This window comes from Bradysia coprophila (assembly GCF_014529535.1).
Source record: "Bradysia coprophila strain Holo2 chromosome X unlocalized genomic scaffold, BU_Bcop_v1 contig_20, whole genome shotgun sequence".
NCBI classification, from domain to species: Eukaryota; Metazoa; Arthropoda; class Insecta; order Diptera; family Sciaridae; genus Bradysia; species Bradysia coprophila.
The window spans coordinates 3370207-3393741 of NW_023503307.1; the positions used below are offsets into that span (position 1 = coordinate 3370207).

The 23535-nt window shown below is 34.1% G+C and overlaps 1 protein-coding gene across 1 annotated transcript in view; it reads left to right on the forward strand.

The window, feature by feature from the left end:
- The window catches only part of LOC119068678 (protein amalgam), a 185444-nt gene that overhangs the window by 159587 nt on the left and 2322 nt on the right, over positions 1-23535 (forward strand). Inside the window, exons 6-13 of the mRNA XM_037172363.1 lie at positions 4125-4220; positions 4297-4322; positions 4742-4904; positions 11924-12021; positions 19901-20022; positions 20130-20310; positions 20876-20900; positions 20981-21129. Coding sequence (XP_037028258.1) covers positions 4125-4220; positions 4297-4322; positions 4742-4904; positions 11924-12021; positions 19901-20022; positions 20130-20310; positions 20876-20900; positions 20981-21129 — 860 coding nt within the window. The remainder of the gene's footprint in view (positions 1-4124; positions 4221-4296; positions 4323-4741; positions 4905-11923; positions 12022-19900; positions 20023-20129; positions 20311-20875; positions 20901-20980; positions 21130-23535) is intronic.

Genomic DNA, 23535 nt, shown 5'->3' on the forward strand with positions numbered 1-23535 from the left:
GAGAGAAAGTGAATTGTCATCAAAGAAAACGTCTACAAAATGTTGTCAAGGCAAAGGGCAATCATACCGTCAGATGCGAGGTCTGCAGAATTTCTTCTTTTTTTTTAGAAAATTATTTAATTCCATGAGTGGCTAATACTTTTTCAAAATGTTTTTCTTTCGGTTAATACCATGAAGCTAAAAATAATTATGTAACGTGATTCTATTGTTTAAATTGCACTAAGTCTGTACGAATATATGTTCATCATGGAAAAATATGAAATATGCTCGCTACTACACAACATACTACGGTACCTATCAAAACTAATATCTGTGGTAATTTGTATGAGGGTTTGAGCTATTGTTTTTCAATGCAATTAAAAAGTTTTTCACTCATAACTTTCACCCACATAAACATAATTTAATTTCCATCTTTTCACCATACGCTCAAAATGCAAAAGCTGAGTATGAAAATTTATCATCGAACTTTATATTTTATACTAGTAAATTAAACTACGGTCGTACGTACACAGTTTCGTAAATTGGATGGGATGTTCAATATATATAGAAAATACAGAAATTCGTGTGCGAGCTTGGATAACGTCATGTGGCAAGATAAAGTCTCATTCGTAATTTTATGTGATTATTAAGGATATTTCCCAGAATGACAATTGGATGATTTGATTTTATATCTCTTGCTCTCTGGTAATTCCATTTAATTTTCCATGATTGAAAATAATCTTAGGCTTGATTTCCACTTATACAAAAAGAATCACTCCGTTTTGCCTCAGTTGAGCTAAAACTCGCTGCTTTTCTATTGTTTAAAGTGTAAATGGAGAGAAAATGGAGTGCTTTTTTCGTAAGTGACTTATGGCCACAGAGGTGAAATTTTGGACTATTGTTGCTGCTTAGCATATTTTTGATTCTGTTCAAAAGGCGTTTAAACGGAACGACCCCGTTTTTTAGTTTTTCAATTGACATTAGGCAATTGCCTGCCGAAAAGGTGTGGTATTACAATGGTATCTAAATGGTATTTTATGACAATTTCTATGTTGACGCAATATACCTCACTTAAAACCTTTTCCATTCATATATAAACCGTTCACTATAAATATCATTTACGAGACTTAACAATCGTCCTGTTCTGTAATCGTTGTTTCATATGCCAAAGATCGATTATTGTATATAATCACATTGAATACAACAAAAAAAATGTTTCTTTGTCCTGTGTTGCTTCTTTTTGGAGTCCAGTTTCTTATGACGCTCAACCATTTCGATGGTATCTGTGTAACATCTTTCTTATAAAAATGTTTTGGCTGTTCCACGTTCCACAGACAAATCATACTTTACAATAATCGAAAATTACCAAAAAAAAGTATTAGGTTACGTAAAATGTAAGCCGATGAAGAAGCCGAAAAAAGAAGAATCCAACAACAGCAATCCAGCTCTCTTTATATTTCATTCATTCCGTCGTCTATGCTCCGAAATTTGTGTAAAAAAAATTACAATAAAAGAAAAAGATTAAAATCCTGTTGGAAGGAATACACTATTTGCTATTTCACATACAATATAAATCTAAAGTGACCTAAGTAAACATGGGACATCGTTTAGAGTTCCTGTTTTTCCGTTCTTTTTTTCCCCATCTTTCATTTGGATAATATAGACATACATGAAAGCTGACTCCTCTAGCTGGTAGTTGAATGGAAAATGTTTACTTTATCCGTTTTTCTCTGAGTGAAAAGTATATAATATGTTCTCTTTTGGTGTCTGCTGAATGGTATATCGTATTTGCATTCAACGATTTTACGTAGGATGGTAAATGAAGATTTTTATTTGTTTTAACTGCAAAATAAAAATCTTTATAAACGAAATGGGTAATTAAAATTCCAGTTTTTTTTTTTGCTTCGCATTGGATAAAGCGTTTCTATATTTGAAAAGAAGCCAGTTTGAAATTAATGAAACTGTCGACTGAAACAGATTGTTAATCTAAGAGAAAATAATGAAAACTAAATTAAAAAAGAGATAGATTTGCTTGACTGGAACAGGCAACACTGGGCTTCACAAATTAATTAATCCCTTTATTGAAAAAAACGTAAACAAAATCTAACCAGTAACAAGCTCTATATATGTTTGACATGGTTTTTTTTTCATCGAATTCAGTAATATCCCCTTTGGTGTTATGTCTTTGAGCGGCTGTCATTATCGCCTGTGGGATATTATCAATTACACACAAAAACCATATGAAATTCAATTTCCATGTTGGTTATGGCGTAGTTCATAAACGACGGTTACTTTTTTACTTTTTTTTATTAAAGAAGCGGTTAGAATATTTTCCGTTTCCAATTCCACCTTGAAACAGTTCAACAACATCGACGTCGAACTCATTAATTTGGGCTTCTCCATTAGCCTTTTTTATTATTCGAATATTTCGCATATTCGCTTCGGTCTGATCCTCTGCCGAATGTGTTTGAATTCTAGGTGCACCTGTTTTGTTGTGTGTAAGAGGCATTTCCCGATGTACTTCCAGAAAATGTATCGAGCAAAGTAGGGCGTTTTTTTTGCGAATTTTAATTCTGAAATACTTTGAAAATTCTGAAATAAATCCGAAAAATAACACACCAAAAATCAGATTTTGTCTGAGCTTTTTTTTATAAATTTACAGACTTCAAATTCCAAAAAGAAATCCTCGGTGCATCGGCGATAGTATTTTCCAGAAAAACAATGTTTTCTGAATTTTAATTTTAATAGGTTAAAGAAACCAAGCACGAGCCCTACTGCAGTACAAGCCGTCTATTGTCGTTTCTTTTGTTTGTTAGATCGAACAGCAGAAAGGACATTTAGCGCTCAATACACAATATTACAACAGCGACTCGTATTTTTTACGTAGATGCTATTGGCAGACCATTTCACCTGCAAATAGTCTTTGTAAAAGGAAAAATTCTATTGGCAGGCGCCTGCCAATAGCCTGTGTAAAAAAGAAAATGCTATAGACAGCCGCCTGCCAATAGCCTCCCTAAAAGGAAAAACACTATTCTATTAGTAATAATTTAGCTATTGGCAGGCGCCTTCGAACAGTCACTAAGTATTTTTTAGTTCTAGACAGACAAAATTTACAAACGTTGTCATCGATAGCGATTGGATAATGTATATACATACTGTAAGGCAGAATTCACACTCACTCAGTTTTGCCCCGAATTGCTTAACAGATATGCTTGACCAATAGAAAAGAAGCGTGGTTTATGCAAAAGAGGTTGGGAGGTTAAACGGAGATAAAACGGAGTGACTGTGAATTCAGCCAAATTGTTGCTACATATTACCTTTTACATACGAGCCTGTAGTACTGATTCGTAGTGTTAAAGGCATTCTGAAAATACGATCTTTGCTCTTTCCCCTGTTACGATCGGTCACGATTTTCGACAACGTGGTTCCGAGCTGACCTCAAATGTGTCCATTCTAATATGCGTCATACACACGTCTAATTAGAACAAAATTCTGGTTGTGCAAATTCTTTCCAATATATTTTCAGATATTGCTCCTTCCTTATACCTATCAGGTATTACCTACAGTAACTCTAATGAAAAAAAAGAAGTTTTATCTGACAAACATAGATTCCCCTGAAGAAAACAGTTCCGTTGGTCGCCGAACGCTGTAATAAATTTTCTTCTATGGACAATAATCTTGTCACTAACCGGTTACGCCAGTCAAAATTAAAATGTATAGTGAATGTGTTTCTATGCTTGCACAGCATATTATAATGTATGATAAATTGGAAAATAGTTTAAGCAATTGAAACTATCCACCACTGCAAAAAATTTTATTTTATAAATTTGTTGCAGTGTGGTTATTATTCAGCACTTTTAAAGCATCCCATAAATTTCAATAGATGTACATATACATATTACCCAGCACAGATATTATATTCAAAATATGCACCAGTTTGTTCAGATAATGTTAAACAAATTCATTTGAATACTGGCATACAGACCGTATTATATTATGTACAAAACATCATCGCATATACATAGACATGCATATTATGCATCGTTGAAGTACGGCTGTGCTTTAACGTCTGCATTTATAAACTAAATGATAATTCAGATGCTAGAAATGAACAAACATGTACAATTCGGTTTTTGTTTTTCTAGTACCACCTAGCGTGAGAGCTGTTCCACAGACTGGACAATTAACAGCTCGAAAAGGCGGCACAATAACGCTTGAGTGTAAAGCATCGGGTAATCCAGGTAATTACTGATATAACCAGGCAATACTAATTCGAATTCTAATTTTGGAAATTTTCTTTTTCTTTTGCCGTTTCAGTTCCATCGATATTTTGGACAAAAAAGGTAAACATAAAACCACAATAATCAACCATCCGGGGGTGGGGGGATGTTATGTATTGATATATTTTACCATATAATAATTAATTCATGCGTGTCTGTATCCATATTATGTGTGTATGTCCAGTCTACATATTATGTTTTGTTGTCCTATATTATAATGTATATACATTTTCGAAAATTTTGTTTATATCCATAATAGTGATGTAAATTGTCGTTGAAAACAACATAAAATAATAATTTCGGATGCCCTTAAAACAAATTCATCCGAAAAGCAATTTGGCAAACTATCAAACATATTAACACCGACAATATAAAATTTGTTGTGTGTGTGTGTAGAAAATAAAATGTTTCACATTGAATGCAGCAAACAATAACAAAAATCTAATCCCATAAACCTTTTGTTTTGAAATATTAAAAAATAGCAAAGTGAAGCTGGTAGCAGTGGGAAACAATCGTCCAGAATTGGCGATGGTCCAATTTTAACGTTAGAGCGGGTGGAAAGACAACAGGCGGGTGTGTACCAATGTACAGCTGACAACGGGGTAGGCGAACCTGTTACCGTGGACATGCGATTAGATGTTTTATGTGAGTATTTTCGTTTCATTTTGCTAATTCATGAGATTAAAGTGAAAACGACAGTTATTTTGTCGGATCACTTACCGATTTTGGAAATGGAGTGCAATACAATTTTGGCTATCAAATTTTCGATAATAAACAGCACGATTGTGGATTGATAACTCTCACGATGTAGTGAATGTAGTCGATGTGTTGAGCATTTAATGAACTCGCATAACTTTTACGAACTTTTGTGTGTCTCATAATATCAGGGACTATTTTCGCAGATTTTCTTATCTTTTTCCATAGGTTCCTTATTTCAAGGTTGTATACCTTGGGAAGGTCGCGCAGATGCAGATACGCGGGTTACACACCACGTTTCAAACAAAAAAATCACCACGCCATACAAATTCTATTTTGGTTAATTTGTAGCCCTGCATTATTTCTCAACATTTTGCTAAAATTTACTTATTTTCCCACATTTTCCTATAATTTCCTTAAATCCCCACATTTTACTATATTTTCCTTATTCCCTTAGATTTTCTTATAATTTCACTATTTTCCCACATTTTCCTAGATTTTACTGTAGTTTCCACAGTTCCAAGACTTTTTCTTATTTTCCCAAAACATTTTGAGAAAATTTAGAAAAATGTAGGAAAATTCGTGAAAATTTAGGAATTATTGGAAAAACATTTTATCAAAAACTGGGCCAGCATCTGCATAATATCCAATACCCCGCTTGATGAGAGTTCAAATTTCATTCAATTGTCAAAAACCAGACTCGATCATTTTATTTTGCTTTCATTTTATTTTCGAATGAGGATTTCTGAGTGCCGTTCACCTCAGATTAATTTTAGACACACAAAATGTCTGCAGATCAGACTACGCTTTATAAAAGTAGCCAAGCCTTGCAGTATATATTATGCATACGGAGCAGCACATTAAATGCATTTTCAATTTGAAAATGTGCATTGATTAGGTTAAGGGTAATTTAAATACGACAAACACCTTGGAACTAGAGGAGAACTGGCATCACTTTTTCACTGCCCGCGTACGCACTCATTCCCTGCCCAAAATATCAAAGTCAGTTCAGTTTAAAGCCTTGTACGTTCAGTTTTAGGCCGTCACGTTCAGTTTTAGGTCGTCACGTTCAGTTTAAGGCCGCTTTCGTTCAGCTTAAGTTCATGTACATTGAGTTTAAGACCGTTCACATTCAGTTTAAACCCTGCACGTCGCTCAGTTTAAGGCAGTGCCCGTATGGTACTAACAACTAACTAGAAAACGGAGATATAACACAATGGGCCCAACGAAGACTGGCCTCGGTGTTTTTTGATTATAGAATTTTTCAATTAAGACATTGTTCAATTTTGCTTATCGGTATTTGAATTTTGTTAGTTTTTAATGATTGTAAAATGTTTAATCAGAGTTTCCCAAATAAACCAAACCAACCAAACCATGGTACTAACTACAGCTGTAAATCATATTTTAACGTTGATTTTCCTAAGCAAAAACCTTTAAAAGAAGATGTTGACAGGGATCTTCTTTCTACATATTACTTTACGACACAAAATATACAATCAGCAATAGCATATCCAATTATCAATTGAATCCCATTTATTTGTCGTCTAGATGCCAGCATAAATACAACTTTGTTCATGTATTCAATATATATACGTAGTAATATGCGTAATATCTCAACTATACGCTATAGTTTGTAATAATAAAAAAAGCAAATGGAAAGTACTCCAAAAGTAATCATGAGAGCTCAAAGCTTAATGTCATCGTCTTCTATAAAAAAAAGCACACACACAGTTTCTAGATAGTCATTACATTCGACTAGACAAAAAAGATTAAGACATTCGGTATTACGCACGAAATCCTTTGAAAATAAAATTCAAGCTCACTGCTTGAAATGTTATATATACATTACAGCGTGGGTAATACACGACTTTAACGAAACACGAAATTTGGTCATTAATTGGGAAATTGAGTTACTGAAATAAACCACCCTAGTTGATGTTGATTTGATTTGAAAAAACAAAATTACACGCTTGATACCAATCAAAAGTTCATTGTACATTTAACGAGTTAATACTGGCGGATGATAAAATCGTTCTGTGGTTTCGGTGAAAACTTCTCACCGATTTTTTTGTTGTTGTTTTTGTTTTCTGCGATTGCAAAATTTGTTTCATGCGAAAGCTAAATTTCGTTATTGATTTTTGGTTAAGTAGGAGTTTAAGTTTCTTTTCCTGAAATCCATAAAAAGAACCGGAGAAAAAAAAATCATCATCTCGGCTAAGCTACACACACATTTTTTTATACTTTTGGTTTTATATAATGTTAACATGTGTCCACTTCGTATTCATGTCCCTTGAATGTCGATTATATATATATTTCATGGCATAAGCAGGATTCAATTCAATTTTCTACTTATAAACATAATAACAAAGCTCGTAAAATTCAACCTTTCCGTATTCATTCGGTAGAAAAAAAAGCAGCAGAAGAAGAGAAAAGTCGTAAAAAACTCTTCTAGTTCTCTTTAATAATTTACTTTATCACGAAAAATTTTTATGTTCAAAATATGTTTCACATCCTCACACAATACCAAAATGTTGGGTAATTTTAGCATAAGTTACACACCACATAAACGTAACCCATAATCTATTTCGAGAAACAAGTATAGGGGATATGTGTAGTTTTCGTTGGTACTCGCTGGGATAGAGGATAGAGAGGGTAGCGTAGCGGTAGATGGGAACGTATAAGCAATGTTATTCTTATTATATATCCATGAGAATGAGCGTAAACACTAGAACACTATACTTATACTATTACGTATATTTTGTATTAAACACATATGGTGAGTGGCGGCATTATATATATATATACGAACAATTGTGGTATTCTTTAATATCCTGACGCTGGCAGCCCGAGCACAGTGCTAACGTTTGCAAAAATGAAAATCCTATATGGGTTTTGAGACAGCTTTTCTCCTGCTATTTTTACTCTTTCATTTAAACTATGAGTTTTTTTTAGTGTTCATCCTTCATCCTACTTTGTGTCTTTTCAAATAAAAAGGAAACAGCAAAAAAAAATGCGAGGATTTTTGTTAGCTATAAGCGCTTATTTTTTATGTGTGATAATAAAACATTATATTTTCCATCTGACGAATGTTGATTTCATATCCAGTTTTTTTACATCTTTTCTTTCTCATTTTTTTTTTAACAATTTTTGCTCATCTGAATAATAAAATCTGAGAGGAAAACAAATTACATGCGAATTTTCTATCATCTCTCATCATCCTCAGTATAACACTTCAGTCGACAAACTTGGCAAATATACAAAGGAGAAAAGTCGAGAAAAATAAGTTCAATTTTCTTATATGTTACATTTATTGGTATTGTATGTGTGTACAGTATACAGTACGTACATCTATATGGTATGCCTGCCTTAACTCCTAAACTTGGATATTCGACGAGTTGATTCGCAATTAGATTATGTTTCAATTTGAAAATGGAAGGCATGTATTCATTCCCGAGTATTATTTTACGATTACGATATACCGAACAAAACGGTTCAGTTATTCGAGTTTTATTTGATTTGACAAAGATTAACTTTTAATCAGACAAATCGAGAATATTACAACAGCAATGGCAATAAAAATGTGAAAATCAAACGAAACTTTTATAATTAGACGACGAATGGACGAAATAATGCTTCAATAATTCGTAATAGCTGGCGTACAGACCGATATGTTCGGCAATGAAAATCTTGACGTCAGTTTTTGTATATAAAAATATCTCTTTAAGACATGCTTTTTCCACTCACACCTCTTAGAAGACACACTGAGTGTTTTCAACACCTGAATCGTCAGTCCTTTAATAATCCAAAGTCACTTTCAGAAAATGGGTTTGAACAGTGAGTGAGAAAAGATTTACCTGCGAAACAGGGAAAAAAATGGTGAATTTTTCTGGAAGTGAACCATTTAACGTACCCGTCAAATATGACTGTCAGCTTGCTCAAATTTAAAGAAACCTTTCATTCAACCCAACACTTTTTTCCACTTTTATAATTTGAACCATCTTCAATTTCTGAATGTGTAATGGAACATTGAAAAAAGTGTTTTATGAAAGGATCGTGTTGGTTATAAGTTTCTTCTAAGCTGCAGTACATTAGGGGTGTCCTAATAAAATTAAAGTTCCGAAAAATTTAGTGCTCTGGAAAATACTACACACAATACACCAAAATTATAGTTCTCGGTAAAGATATGACTTACACGATATTATCATTGAAAAAGTATAGGACTAATCTTGGATGACAAAATAAAATCTTGTCGATTATTTTGCATCATCCGGTCGGAAATATAAACTTCTGCAAAAACCATGATTTGCTCTTGAAGAACCCCTCCATACAAGCCAGACCTATATGAGAACTTTTTTTGGTGTCATTTAAAGTTATTTTTTGGCCCTAAGTTTTCGGCACTTTAATTTTTTCGTACAATTTTGGGCACCCCTACAGTCAATCCGCTCTTTTTTTGCATTGTAACTTTAGATTGAATTTTACTTTTTGATTTTTTTTTTCCTTTCGATATCTTCTCTACCAATGCTGTATAACAAGAGTAAATTAAGAAGAATAATTAGTCTAGACTCCACACAACTTTGTATTGTTCATTTTTCGATCGATGCGGCACGAAATTGTGTCGTTCCATAAAAGAAAACCGCAGACCTAGACTATTATTTAACTGGTAAATTGAGGGATGAAAGATGAAACTGAAAAACCCATGCCTAATTTTTTCGCCTTTATGTTTCAGCGAAATAAAAGAAGGCTTGAAAAAACAGCCATCTCAGTAAAGCGAAAAAAAAACTTCGTCGCAGGTATAAGGGTGAATGAAATTCACAAAAAAAAACAATTAACCAACCAGCAGCCTGTTTTTCGCTTTTAAATAAACACATAATTTTAAACAATGCTAACGTCCTCTATTAACCAACACTCAAATTACCTAAAAAAAGTGTGGCTATCCGAATCCCAAATAAAGTAGGAGACTCCATCAAAGTCATGGGCTTTTACACACCCTCGTAAGATGTACCTAGCGATTGCGATCATGAATCTGTGTGGCATCTTTCGGACGCTCATAATAATGAAATCTTTCAAAAAAGATCAAAGTTACTCTGCTTCGACCTTTATAAAATTATAAGTCAAATAAAATATGTCAAATAAAATGCCATTCAAATCTTTTTTTGAAAAGAGCCTAAGATGACCTTTATCTGATCAGAATGGATGATTTTCCAATTATAAACGATTATCGCTAAAAAATTAAATGTTGTGAATGAAACGATTGTGTTGTTAGATTGAGTAACCATTAAAAAAATATTCGGAATGAAATTAGAAGCACTCCATGCAAACAATATCAAGCTATTATCGATGTCTGCATCAATAATGTAACACGACTTTATCGTTCTCATTGTCATGAAATCAATTTATTTCTTAAAAAAACGACTGGAAGTGATAACGTTGCTCTCCGCCGTTTTGAATAAGTCAAAATGATTTAACTGAAAACACAGCTGAAATATTCCTCTCCCTTTCTCTCCTTCATTTCTTGTTAAAACAACATTTCTTATTATTTTAATATGAATTTTTTATGTCGAAATTATATAGGGCCGACGAAAATCATTATGATACAATATCAAGCACAATATACTTCTTGACTCGCCCCTTCAGCAACTCTTTATGTTTTATTTAGGTGCTGGAGTGTTGTATTTATTTCGTTTTTCTTTTGACTTCATGTTAAATATATATATATATATATATAATTGTCTTGCAAGGCTGCGACAAAAATTCTTCTGCGAAATAAATTGCTACTTGTGTGCGGAGGCAAAACTTTTTTTTTCTGTTGTATCTGAAGTGTTTAAATAACTCTGAAACGGTAACGAGCAATTAATTTTTACGTAAATTCGTTTATGGAATTCAATTATAAATGTACGGGGTTTTTTCAGATTTTGTTTATGTTGCGTGATTAGTTGTTCATTTGCCGTGAACTAATATGACCAATTTATGCGTTTACGATTATTTCTGAACGTATTTTAGTTTACAGAGGGAATGGCTTTCCAGTGGTAATTTCAGAAATAGAAACCGCAAATCTATCAAACTGTTTGTTGAAATATTCAGATTTGTGCACAAAGCTTTTTAATTTGTGCACTTTGTGCAGTACATTAATTTTCCGCCGTTGTGTTTCATTTTATGGGAAGGCTTTTTGGTCTGGAAACATGCAACGTAATGCGCTGGTAAAATTTAAAATTACTTCGTACATCTCGGAAGGGGTCAGGTTAACACAAACCGTAACTTTAAAGAAGTTTAGGAAATTTGTAGGAAAATTTTGGGAACTTTTAGGAAATTTAGGAAAGTTTAGTGAATTTTGAAAACTTTAGGAAAAGGAAACTTTTGAGAAATTTTACGAAAATCTTCGGAAATTTAGAAAATTAATTATCCGAAAATAGGCCTTGATTCTGGCCGAGCTGTTAGCTGTAGTTATTGTTCCAAAATAACGATTCTACTGGCTCGAGCTGAAATGAAATCACATTTCGATAAGTTCCGAATATTTTCTTCTTCACCAAATGACAGAAATAAGCGATTCCAACTTTTTGCTAACTAAACGTTGGAAGATTGGAGTGCTGAAGACATTTTTCTTGCTGTAAGAACAATTATGTTTTTTCTGGTAATTGTGTGATTAAAACTTTTGCATTCACTTTGCAATTTGTTTTCCATTTTTCTTCAAACATTTAAATGCTGAAAGAAGTTCTCCATTATCGTAATTGACAAGAAAAATGATAAAGAAATAAAACTGATAACATCGTCTCGTCCGCTAAAGAAACACGCAAAAACATCAAAGGGAGTTAAATCAATCGAACATATTTGTCACGGATTCTCGAAAAATGTAACAAATTCCAAAGAACGAAGAAGATGAGAGAAAAAAAAACAACCCGAGAAATCTATTTAACAAACATGTATCGGATGTATACTTTATTTCAAACACAATTTTCGTATTTATTTTTCAGATCCTCCAGACATTTCTGTTGAAAAATCGTGGATTCACTCTGGGGAAGGATTTGAGGCACAGCTAGTGTGCATAGTTCATGCAGATCCATCACCAACGGTAAGGTTTCTTTTTCTTTTTTGGTGTGTGTGTGTATTTTGTTATTTCGTAGCAAACTTGTCGAAACTTTGTGTCAAAGATGGATTTTTTGTGTAACAGCATTTCAAACATATAAACACCACTTCAAAAGCACAGGATAAACCTATACGCTACATTAAACTTAATCAAAAAGAAGTTTTTGTATAACATATCAGCAGCAACACTTTGCTACAACTTCTTATTGCTCGATAAATGAACGAATTTTTTCGATTTCAAATTGCAAATATGAATGTGCTATATTGCCTGTTTAACCTGAAACACGTTGAAGTTAACATACATAATTATCATTAGACGGGTAATTAATCTAAAGTACAAACATAACTGAAAATAATAAAATTTTCAATAAACTAAAACCAGCACACGCGATCTGAAATTCGATAAACACATGCTAAACAAATGACCCTAATCAAATAGGGTATGCAATTTAGACGAAATCGTCGGAGATAATGTATTATATGTTTTCACAGTAAAGTTCATGTATGTGTGACTCCAAAATCCGCATTTTAGTAAGTTCACCAAACAATTATTCCCAGTTTGTATTAGCTAACTCTAATAACGTATATTGTCCATATAATACATACATATGCACGCGCAGTGTAACAATAAAACATGTTGATTTGGTTGATTCGGTGCTATCTTTCCATCAGTGTATCGTTTGTATTCACATTTATGATGTGTTTGAGCATTGACATTATATTCGTTTTGGGTATACATGACACGAAACTGATTTACCCGGCTCGGTTCAGCGATTTAACAATTTTCCCATTTTCAATCGAAACATCCTTCACGTCGATCTGGTACATACCCCGGCACATACACAAATTATTTGAATTTTGCTGGTCCGTGCGGGCATGTGGGCACATTAAATGAACTGATGTGCAAAATTTAAATGTCGAACACCATATTTGCCACTTTATTGAACTAGAATTGAAAAGTTCAAACAAGAAAAAAGCTCAAAATTTCCAATTCGCTCCGAACGACAATCAAATGGGCACCAGTAATGCAAAATTAATGGACATTTTATGGTATAAATAACATAACCATAACACGGATTGTTGGAAAGCATTACATTCCCAACGCAATAATTTTCTGAAAATTGTTTAACGTTTGAAAATACTTTGCATAATTCGTTGCAGGTGTTGGTTCGAAGCACGACATAAAAATTACAAAATCAACTTTGCATGATAATAAACCGCTGAGTGTATGGTCATCGCACTATATGTACGGCTTAACACCAAAACTATGTATTTTATCACATACACCCCAATATTGCATATTTTATAAGCATACGCCGAATGTAGTCTCTCTAGTACCAAAAACCCTTTTAGAAAATATTATGACATACTCGTCTGCATTCGCTCAAATAATTTCGGAAGAGGGGGGGGACCAGAGAATTCCGTAGTTTGGGCGAGATGAACATTGCGGATGTGTATAAAATCTACCTTTATGGTTCGAGAGCAAAATATTTTCACTTTTAAGTTGTACCCATGTTCACATATGTTTTTGGTCGGTAAGTGCTCGACCTAATGGCAATGTCCACCGTTTTACCGAAAATACCATGTTCTTATGTTAATGGTGTGGTTGCCGGACAAGCAAAAACTAACATTTTAGAACACGAGTGAATTAACGAAATTGTTATTGCAGGCGAGAATATTTTTTTTTATTTGTTACGGTGATGGTATGATGGGGGACAGTTGGATGCTAGATGTGTGTGTATGAAAAGGATATATAATTTCGTCCTTTTTCGTACCCACATTATATCATGGAAATTCCATTTACCGAGATAAAAATATACTTTAATTATGCTGGCTTCATCCGTGATACCCAATTTTTGGTAATAATATGCCGTTCGATCCAATATGCGATTATACTGATAAAAATAATTCTTGTGTGGAATATCCGCGCAGCAGTCGTTTCCATTTTTGTTATGGGTTTTTTTTATATCGAAACCAATTAGATTTAACAATAATCTAATATCACATCCATTATTATCTCATTTTATCCGCAAATCCGGATTATTATACACACAAATTGCTGTCATAAATATTCACAAAAAATATTTTCAAACGACTTTAGCTATAATCCTTGCTGCTGATCGTTAAAGAACAAACGAAACTCAATGCAGTATTATATATGAGTTTTATGACTCAAAAAGTAGACTTTTGAATAATTCATTTGGGATCTGTTATCTATAACGTTCCGTCTCGAAGCTGCCATTTACTGTTGTGCAAGTCTTATTATGCGGTTAAAGGTCGATTGACTTAATTTATATTTTTTTTAAACACTGCAACAACCATTCCATCGCTACGGATGTATCACTTTCGGGGAAAAGGGAAGCGTATACACACACATATGGAAAACCATCTACGCGATGGTAGACCATAAACTAAATGTTTTTCCAACTAAACAAAGTTTCTCTGCATATGGTTACCAGTGTTGAACAAACATTTTATCCGAAATCCTTTTGTAGGCAGAAAAGGGTTTTCCTTGGTTGACCTATTACATCTATTTAGTTTTCATTGCAGAACCTATACGTTTCTATAAATCATTTGCTCAATTTTATGAGTGTTTGTTACAAAGTTGGGGACAACGTTGTATTATAATATAAACACAAACTGAACGACTCAACCATGAACTTCGTACGGATTTCAAAATTAAGTGGATTGGCAATGGTTTTCCAATAGAGATAATTGAAAAAAAAGAAGAAAAGTCTGAAAATGCTATACACAGACTTCTACAGAGAAAAACAACAAAATTCAAAGCCTATAAATGGTGTAATAAAACTATTCCATTCTCTTATTTCATTGAAAAAAAAAGAAAAGTTTCGGGTTTGAGTTTATGGATTTACTCTAATAGATTTTTGTTCAAAATTTATGCAGGATCTTATATAAAATCGAATGTTTTAACTTATTCAGACGAGAAAATCCTTAAATTATTCATTTGGTGTGAAACTGTGAAGGATACACATAATAACAATTTCATATAAAATGAATCCACATTCGTAGCACACATTCAAAATGCTATCTTATAGCATCACCAAGTGAGTAGGAAGAAGCAAGTAGATATCAGAACTTGTTGAAATTGTTTTAAATGCATAGAATATGTGTGGGAATTGTGTGTGTTGAAAACAAACTCGATTTGGATGTCTGTCTGTATAAATATGGCATATCGGGGGTAGTGTAGTGATGATGTTGGTGAACGGGTAAAAGGACTATTTTCGAATAAATAATTCATTTAATGTCTTTACTGTTTTTTTGTTTTTGTTTATGGGAACCTGAGCAGTCTGATGGGAATATTCAATTTGCTTTGCGATAAGCGAAAAAAGAGAAGGTTTTTTTTTTGCGCTCAAAGCTTCAGTGCAAATGATTTGCTTCTAATTCAATCTTTTTTCTAACATCCATTATAACAGAATTATTTTAAGCAATTGCGGCAATTGCATAATGGTAACGAACTCATTTCAGATCCATTTATTCATTTTTTTTTTGCTGTCTGGCACTGCTGTATTTCTGTATTGAAAAAAAAGGATAAAATAAGAAATGTTTGTTTAAGCATTGTATACATTATGTCTATTGCTGAACACGACATGGTAAATAATTGAGGTTTTTTTATCCAATTAATGACGAATCAATATCACACGTTCGTAACGTATCTCGAACGACCGTTATAAAGTCTATGAAAATAATTTAATTGATTAAAGTAAATCCTTCCAGCTACGTCTATAGCCACTTTACTCAAGGGCTTATCGATTCTCGTGGATGTCATTTAATTCAATTTGTGTGTATGGCATAACCATTTCGGATAGAATTTAATTACCGTTCATATTTTCGGTTTAGTGATGCTTATAGTACAAAAGGACAACAGCCTAGATGGATTTCGGGTGTGTTGGTGTGAACAATTACAAATTTAATCAACAATTTCATGGGGTCATTTGAAGGTTTGGTTTAAAAAAAATGAGTTCTCAACTGAAAGTGATGCTAGCATAGAGAAAGACTTGACTTAACAAATGGTTTTGTTTTCGGTATCGATTACGCGATTGACTACGACAAAACATTTGGTTCTGTTTGTGGAATTGTTATAATTTTTAGACAAGTAAGCTGTTCCAATCTACAGCGGTTAAGTACTTATACTCTTATCTTTTTCCATTCTAACATAGCTTCGCTATTTCAAGCAAGATACTTACATTTTTACTCAACCGATTCGAGTCAAAGATAATGTCATCATATCAGGACTCCAGAACAATAGTTAGTATTCCAATCGGCCCAATGTTTGCTATGCGATAAGAGTTTGGAAGACCGTTTGCTTCGTGGGCCAAATTCAACTGTGAGTTCCTGTGAACCCTGCCATTCTCAGACAAGTATATAGTGTCCCATATGGACATTTTTACATATCTTCTGCTCTTCGTCCGTCGCTTGCCGAAAGAGCTCCAATGCGAGTATTTTATTTCAATTCATGTGCATAGAGAGTAGGTAGGGACCGCCAGTGAAACGTTAATTTTAGGTTAAGTCAGTTTCGTAGATTTAAGACTGTCCGGTGGTTTTTAAGACACGTTTCAAGCAAGGTGACTTCATTGACCTCAAGTTGCACCACAAGAATTCTTTAGAGCCACAGGAAGATGATAAATTCAGGCGAAAGTTCCCAGTTAAACTCTGTAAAGGACAAGTGTACACCTTAATATGGTGACTATTCATTTGTTATGTTTGGACGACCAGTGCTCAGTGCTTCGATAATTGAGATTCATTTTATATATTCCCAAATTTCCATTCAGTTAGTTTACATGATTGTTCATTGTCTGACTGTATATATATATATATATATATATATACGGTGTGTATATTAGCGGTATCGTAAACGGCTAAAGAACCAACCAATAATGCGTAACGAATCGTTTAATTGATTGACAAAGTTAACCCATGATAAAACCTGATACACATTTCAACCAACCCATACCTTTTTAATTTTCGCTACTTTTTTTTCTTCCATTCTCCGGTTCTCGTTGTTTCGTTGTTTCCGATCTATAAATTCTTCGAAGCAAAAAAAAAAGAAACAAAAACCCCAATTGGAAAAAAATCGTTCAGTGTTTTTTATTGATTCCTAACGTTAGAAAATAAAATTCGAAGTCTTCAGCGTGAAATGACTTTTCTATATAAATAGGTTGAAGACGGTATATGTGCCACCATTCTAGTCAGGCTATACATTTTATATATTTTTTTGGCGAAATTCGCCAACAGCGACATATATATACAACGGCTGAAGGTATACCATACATGTGTATCACGAAACTGTGTTATGACTTGCATTCGGATACACACAGAAAATATGTGTGTAAACTCTCTCTCTGGTTCGGCTTAGCCACTACCGCACCGGTGGGAACTTAAAATGTTATTTATATACCACATAGAATGTAATGTAAAGGTCGGTTACAACAAAATATCTTATACAATAAATGGTATTTTTTCTATTTCCTTTTATTTATCGAAAATTGTTTTTGCAGGTATTACACATTATTGAGTAGATATTGGAAAAACAGAAGAAGGAAATCTATATATACATTGTATGTAGTATGTTGTATAGATCGATATAAATGAAAATAACAGTTTCTTTCTTCGGTGTGTGTTTCTCATAACGCTGCGAGAAAATGACCTTTTCTCCTGTATTACCAATCTTGATATGGGTTGAATATAAACACTTAGAATTTATAGTCGTATTTTCTTGACAAACATGATTGAAATATCTGAGAGAATAACCAATTCTTTATGATAATATACGTTACAACTATTTAACATAAAAACAATTTGTAATGAAACTTGAAGTGGAATGAGACGGTTTGAGCCGGTGTATAGATGTTTATTTCGTGATAATGGGTATACCTTTGCCGAAAAACAGAATGTGTAAGAACACTGGAAGAAGAAGGTAGACCAAAGTTTGACAAAGGTGTTTGCATTTTAGTTTTATCGATATTCTTGATATTCCGTCGTATCGGTCGGTAAAAGTGTCGAAAACAGACATTTGAGTTATCGTTTCTTTCTGTTTTTCCACCGTTTATGCCGACATTTGAGTATTTTTTTTATATTCTGAATAAAAATTTTGAACCACCTATGCGCTGACATTTGTTCGAAAGTACGACGAGTGTCAATTTGTTAGAAATTGAATAAGACATAAAGTTTTCCTTTTATACTTTAATAATTTAGGATCTAAATTTCTTATAAGAAAACGCAAGTGGGTAAGCCGGGTGGAGTTGTTCTACACTGAAAATAAATAAGAAATTGGCACAACTTTGATTTAAAAAAAGACTCATTTGGTTATCACCACAACTCCTTAGGGGTCGTTCATAAATTATATAACGCGGTGGGGGTCTAACGCTTGCTTGATAGTTTACACATATTTTTGAAAAGTTTAATACATTTTGCGCGACATTGGAAAGACGACTGGAAAATTAGTTTTTAAGAATATTCTTAGTTGGTCGATTTGACGTTAAATATTAGCTCAGCGAGCTGTGAACACATTTGTCAAAGTAAAACTCCTCAGACATCCTACAATGTAGCCTACAATCAAAGATATTCACAATAAGTTATCCACATTTGTGGAACCAAAATTGGGTGGTCTCTTTAAAAATCTAAATTGCGCTAATTCCTCATTTACTCTTCTCTATTTTGTGCCTTCGAGAATCGCCTACTCATACTACAGGTCCAGACTGGCTACCAAAAGGCGCATCGGGTGAATTGGCTGAAAAAGGTTCAGAGCCGCCTAGATAAACTTTTTTGGTCTGAGGAGCGCCAAAAAGAAAAAGGCGCATCGGGCATCGCCGGATCACCAAGTACAGCCAGTCCGGAGGAGCTGTCATTATGCAGTCTGCAAATCTTTGTGTGATTGGTCACACTGTACTTTCAGTCAGTCATGGAGCCACTGTTTAAAACCTGTGCCTTAATATTACATTAAACGAAAAACATTTGTTGTTCGACTCTTACTTTTGAACAACGAAGGTAGGCCTGGTGTGTACATCATAACATCATAGAATATCCAAATTGGTTTGAAATGAAGTTAGTAGTGACAAATGAAGAATGAAATGTTTTATTGAAATGCTTGTCTCGTCAGACAAGTTAAAAATCCGAAAAGGTGATGTGCAAGATATGCAAGAACTTTTTTATTTAAACTTTTTTTAAGCTCACCGTGTGCCCTTCACGAATTTTTTTAAAATTTCATTTGACACCACTATCTTTGTTTTAATAACAACTGTATAAGATGTGCAACTGTGAAGACTAGGCCTACGTTAAAAATTAATTCTTGGGACGTTTAATGGTTGATTCGAGAATTTACTGAGTTATTCGCTAGCATGACAATCAATTTCCAATTCTCTGATTAAGTCAGTAGTGTGACTGCCCATTAGAGGCTAACGTGCTGATTTCGTGCCTCCAATTGCAATTAAATCAAATAAATATTAAAGCAGAAACAATTAAAATGTTGCTGCAAACTGATGTCTTGATGCCAACAAATTATAACTTTCAGTGATAGCAACAAACATTTGTCCTTGTAAGTAACAAATGATGAGAAATTCACAAAATGCAATACAAAATCTGATATTGAACATGGTTCAATCATTTTCCACCTGTCACATAAAATATTTTCGCAATACAACAGAACAACATTTCGATGTGAAGAAGAGCAGATTATTTCGTCTTCTGCTCCTCCTTTTTTTCTGCTGACTCTATACTCAACAATGTTTTACGTGACAATGATTTCATGTTTCAAACATTTCAAAATTAAATCGGTTTTCCTTTTATCGTGCTAAGCATTTTATGACACATTTTTGAAATATTCCTTACTTTTCACATATGACCCGCAGGTATCGTGGCTGCAAAATTCATTTCCACTACAACCAACTGATAGACGTGTGATGTCATCACGAGGAAATCGACATTCATTGAATATTCGTCATGTACAACCCGAAGACTTTGGGAATTACAGGTAAAATATGAAACACAATTTTTGCTTCTCGTTTAGTCGGTTGACACTGAAAGTGACGAAATAAAATGTTTTTTTTTGTTTCGTTTTTCCCTCACCTGCCACATTAGTTGTGTGGCCGATAACAGTTTGGGACGATCCAAAAAGTACATGGAAGTATCCGGTCGACCTGGCCCAGCCGAATTCCATTCAGCACCATGGAGCCGTTCACAAGACAGCTATAATTTAACATGGAAAGTCGACAGTTATCCACCGTTGCAAGAAGTTCGATTGCTCTACAGAAAGTTGATGGTAAGTCAAACAAAAAGCAATTTATATTAACCCCATGAGCGTGTGGGAAGCATTTTATCGTGACGATGGAGGAGTGTCTCATCGAAAAATCACTTAATCTAATCCGTTTCGCTTGCAATATGATACCAGTTAGGTATCGAAATCTCCCCGCAGCGTTTATATTTAACTCTTGTTTCATATTATGTGTACTAATTAATGCTAATCACTGTGGCGGAATAATCACTTTTAACACCTTGTAAAATAATCTTACTTACACAGCAGAAAATGGCATATATTGAAGAGACGTGTTGAAAGTTTATATTTACAACCACTTTACGAACCACTCTTCTATCAATCCATTAATGTATATGCTGTATTAAGCACCGTTTCTAACTATAACGTGTATATACAGTACAAAGTCTACATTACCGCACTTACTTTCGCTTGTTCATACCCATTTTCCAACTCCTCCATTCTCTAGCTTCAAGTTATAATATCTATCGACAAGTACATCTAAGCACATTATATCCTCATGCTGTTATACGAGAAATACATACATTGTCATTTTATTTGAATTTATTTTCAGATGAACGAAACATTTCAACAACCAGGTGAGAATATTTGCCGATCCATAGACACCCAGAGCTTCGGTAAAATTGTCAAATGAAAATAATTTACAAAAATATTCCAGGTCGATGGCATGATGTCATTTTAACACCAGCACCTCGAGCAGCATCTGAACCCCTATCGCATATTATGTCATTTACACTTAAGGCTTTGCTGCCTGGTTCTGTTTACGAAGCTATTGTTCAAGCGAAAAACCGATATGGATGGAATGAGGTAAGTAAATTTACTCGACGAAAAATAGTCTCGGGTACAAAATAATATGGGAGTGTGTGGGAGGGAGGATATTGGGTAGGATATGTATACAACACACAGGCAAAATGGCTTGATGAGCAAAGATGTTTGAAGAATAATTTTTGTTGGGTTTGGGGTTGTCGGAAAATGCAATCATGCATATGCTGATTATATTTTCGCTTCAACATGAAGTGACTTGGTATTATTTGGTAAAGATTTATGTGATGCATAATATCAAGATGTCAAGATAGCTACGATGGGAAATTTATATGCACTCGAATGTAAGCCATTTATTTATTTAAAAAAAGGTGGATGCTCGGTACTTTCTCTCCCGTATAATTAGTTAGTCAGTCACTTTTATGATATGAAACGGTAGAGGTAATCCTGTTGTTTACGGCACTTAAAACGGATTATATTTTATGTTAGTTCAAGATTCATTTTCTTTCTCTAGTATCTTGAAGCATTTATATTGTCGGAGAAAATGGTGTACACACAACATAAAATAAATGATGATAAATTGTTGCAGCTGTGGTGTTAGGGTATTTTATCAAAATTTCTCTATTAAATACGTCAATGTGCTAACGGGCACCTATATAATTCTCCCCAAAATGCAGCAGTAGCAAAACCATTTTTCGTTTGATATATATATGTTATATGCCATTCAATGATTACATCGTTACGTTCCTTAATTCAGTTGTTGGTGATGTCCAACGGGTTAATACGTGCTATATTTTACGTTCAATATTTTTCGCTCAAATATTTTTACTGTTGCCTATAATACCGTTTACCGTCAACAATTTATATATAATACTGTGGACGACGACAGGAACATAGTTTTACACGCCTTTAAATTTACGTCCCTTTAAGTCAATCTGGAAATTGTTTTACATGTTCAATTAAGCTTAATATAGAAAAAAGAAAATCTGTTGTTGTACGGTAACGTCATTAACGACCCGACGATACAATAACAATGGGAACAGTTTGCCTGTTTCAGGTGAGAAAACGAATAAAAATACAATAAAGGCGAACAAGAAAATAAAACATGCAGTAAAAACGGTTTCTCGTAGTAGTTTTAGTTGGGATACGAAAAGGAATTATGAACAAGAGAGCAATGAATTTATGGCTTTCACAAATATTTTGTTTTTGATTTTAATTTGTCAGAACTTTTGCTAGCTGTAGGTGAACGTTGGCGTTTATTTGTGAGGGAAATTTGTCTCTTTTAGTTAAAGTAACAATGACGCATTATATAGTTACTCGGGTAGTTCAGCGAGTTTTGACGCGAATAGCAATGAGTTATTTAGAGGGATTCTTTTGAATTTCGACTGACCGAAATCGGTGCTATTTATTCCGGGACTTTTTTTATATATGCCTAGTCAGGCCTTGGTGCCTAGGCCCCAAAACCTGTCTCAGATATTTTTGATCTGGCTGGCCATACCTGGCTGGTTGTAAGTGGCCAAAAGACGAAACAGTTTCGTAGTCCTGATTTCATTTCCGTAAGGTGGCGAGGACACGGGTGTGTATGGGTTCGTTGGAAAGCTGATGTCGAGTCAGTGCCGCCTTTTCCATATGGGCCAAATGGGCAAATGCCCGTGGCGCCCGAAGTGAAGCGGCAGAAAGTGGCGCCCGAGGTCCTTAAAAAAAAGTAGCTTTACTAAATTGGCACCTATTTTTCCAATTGCCCGATGGCGCCCAAAAGCTAAAAGCGGCACTGTGTCGAGTACTACCGGGGCAAATAATAACTTCAAAAAATTTGACAAAATTTGATAAACGGCCGAAAATATGACCTCCAGAAAATTTCTGACGAACTTTGATGAGAGCTGTGACCTCACTAATGCAATTATTTGATTAAATTATTACTTATTATGATTGAGGAGGACCGCAGCTTTATACCGATACCCATATTTAGTAGTTTGGCACGTGACTACGTAACAGATGAAAACTGTGTGTTTCACTCCGTTAAACTACTAAATATGCGTATCGCTGTCAAGTCAACAAGGTAACAAGTAATAATTTAAATGAATAATTGCATTAGTGAGGTCACAGCCCTCATCAAAATTCACCGAGGTTACATCGATTTTGAGAAATTTTCCGGAAGTCATATTTTCTGCCGTTTATCATCAACTTTTATGAAGGTAATATTTGCCCCAGGAGTACTCGACCTCAGCTTTCCAACGAACTCATGTCCTCGCCACCTTACGGAAATGAAATCCGGACTACGAAACCTAATTTTTCGACTTTTGTCCAGTTACAACCAGCCAGGTATGGAAGATCAAAAATATCTGAGACTGGTTTTGGGGCCTAGGCATCATGGCCTAACTAGGCATATATAAAAAAGACCCGGAATAAATAGCGCCGATTTCGGTCAGTCGAAATTCAAAAGAATCCCTC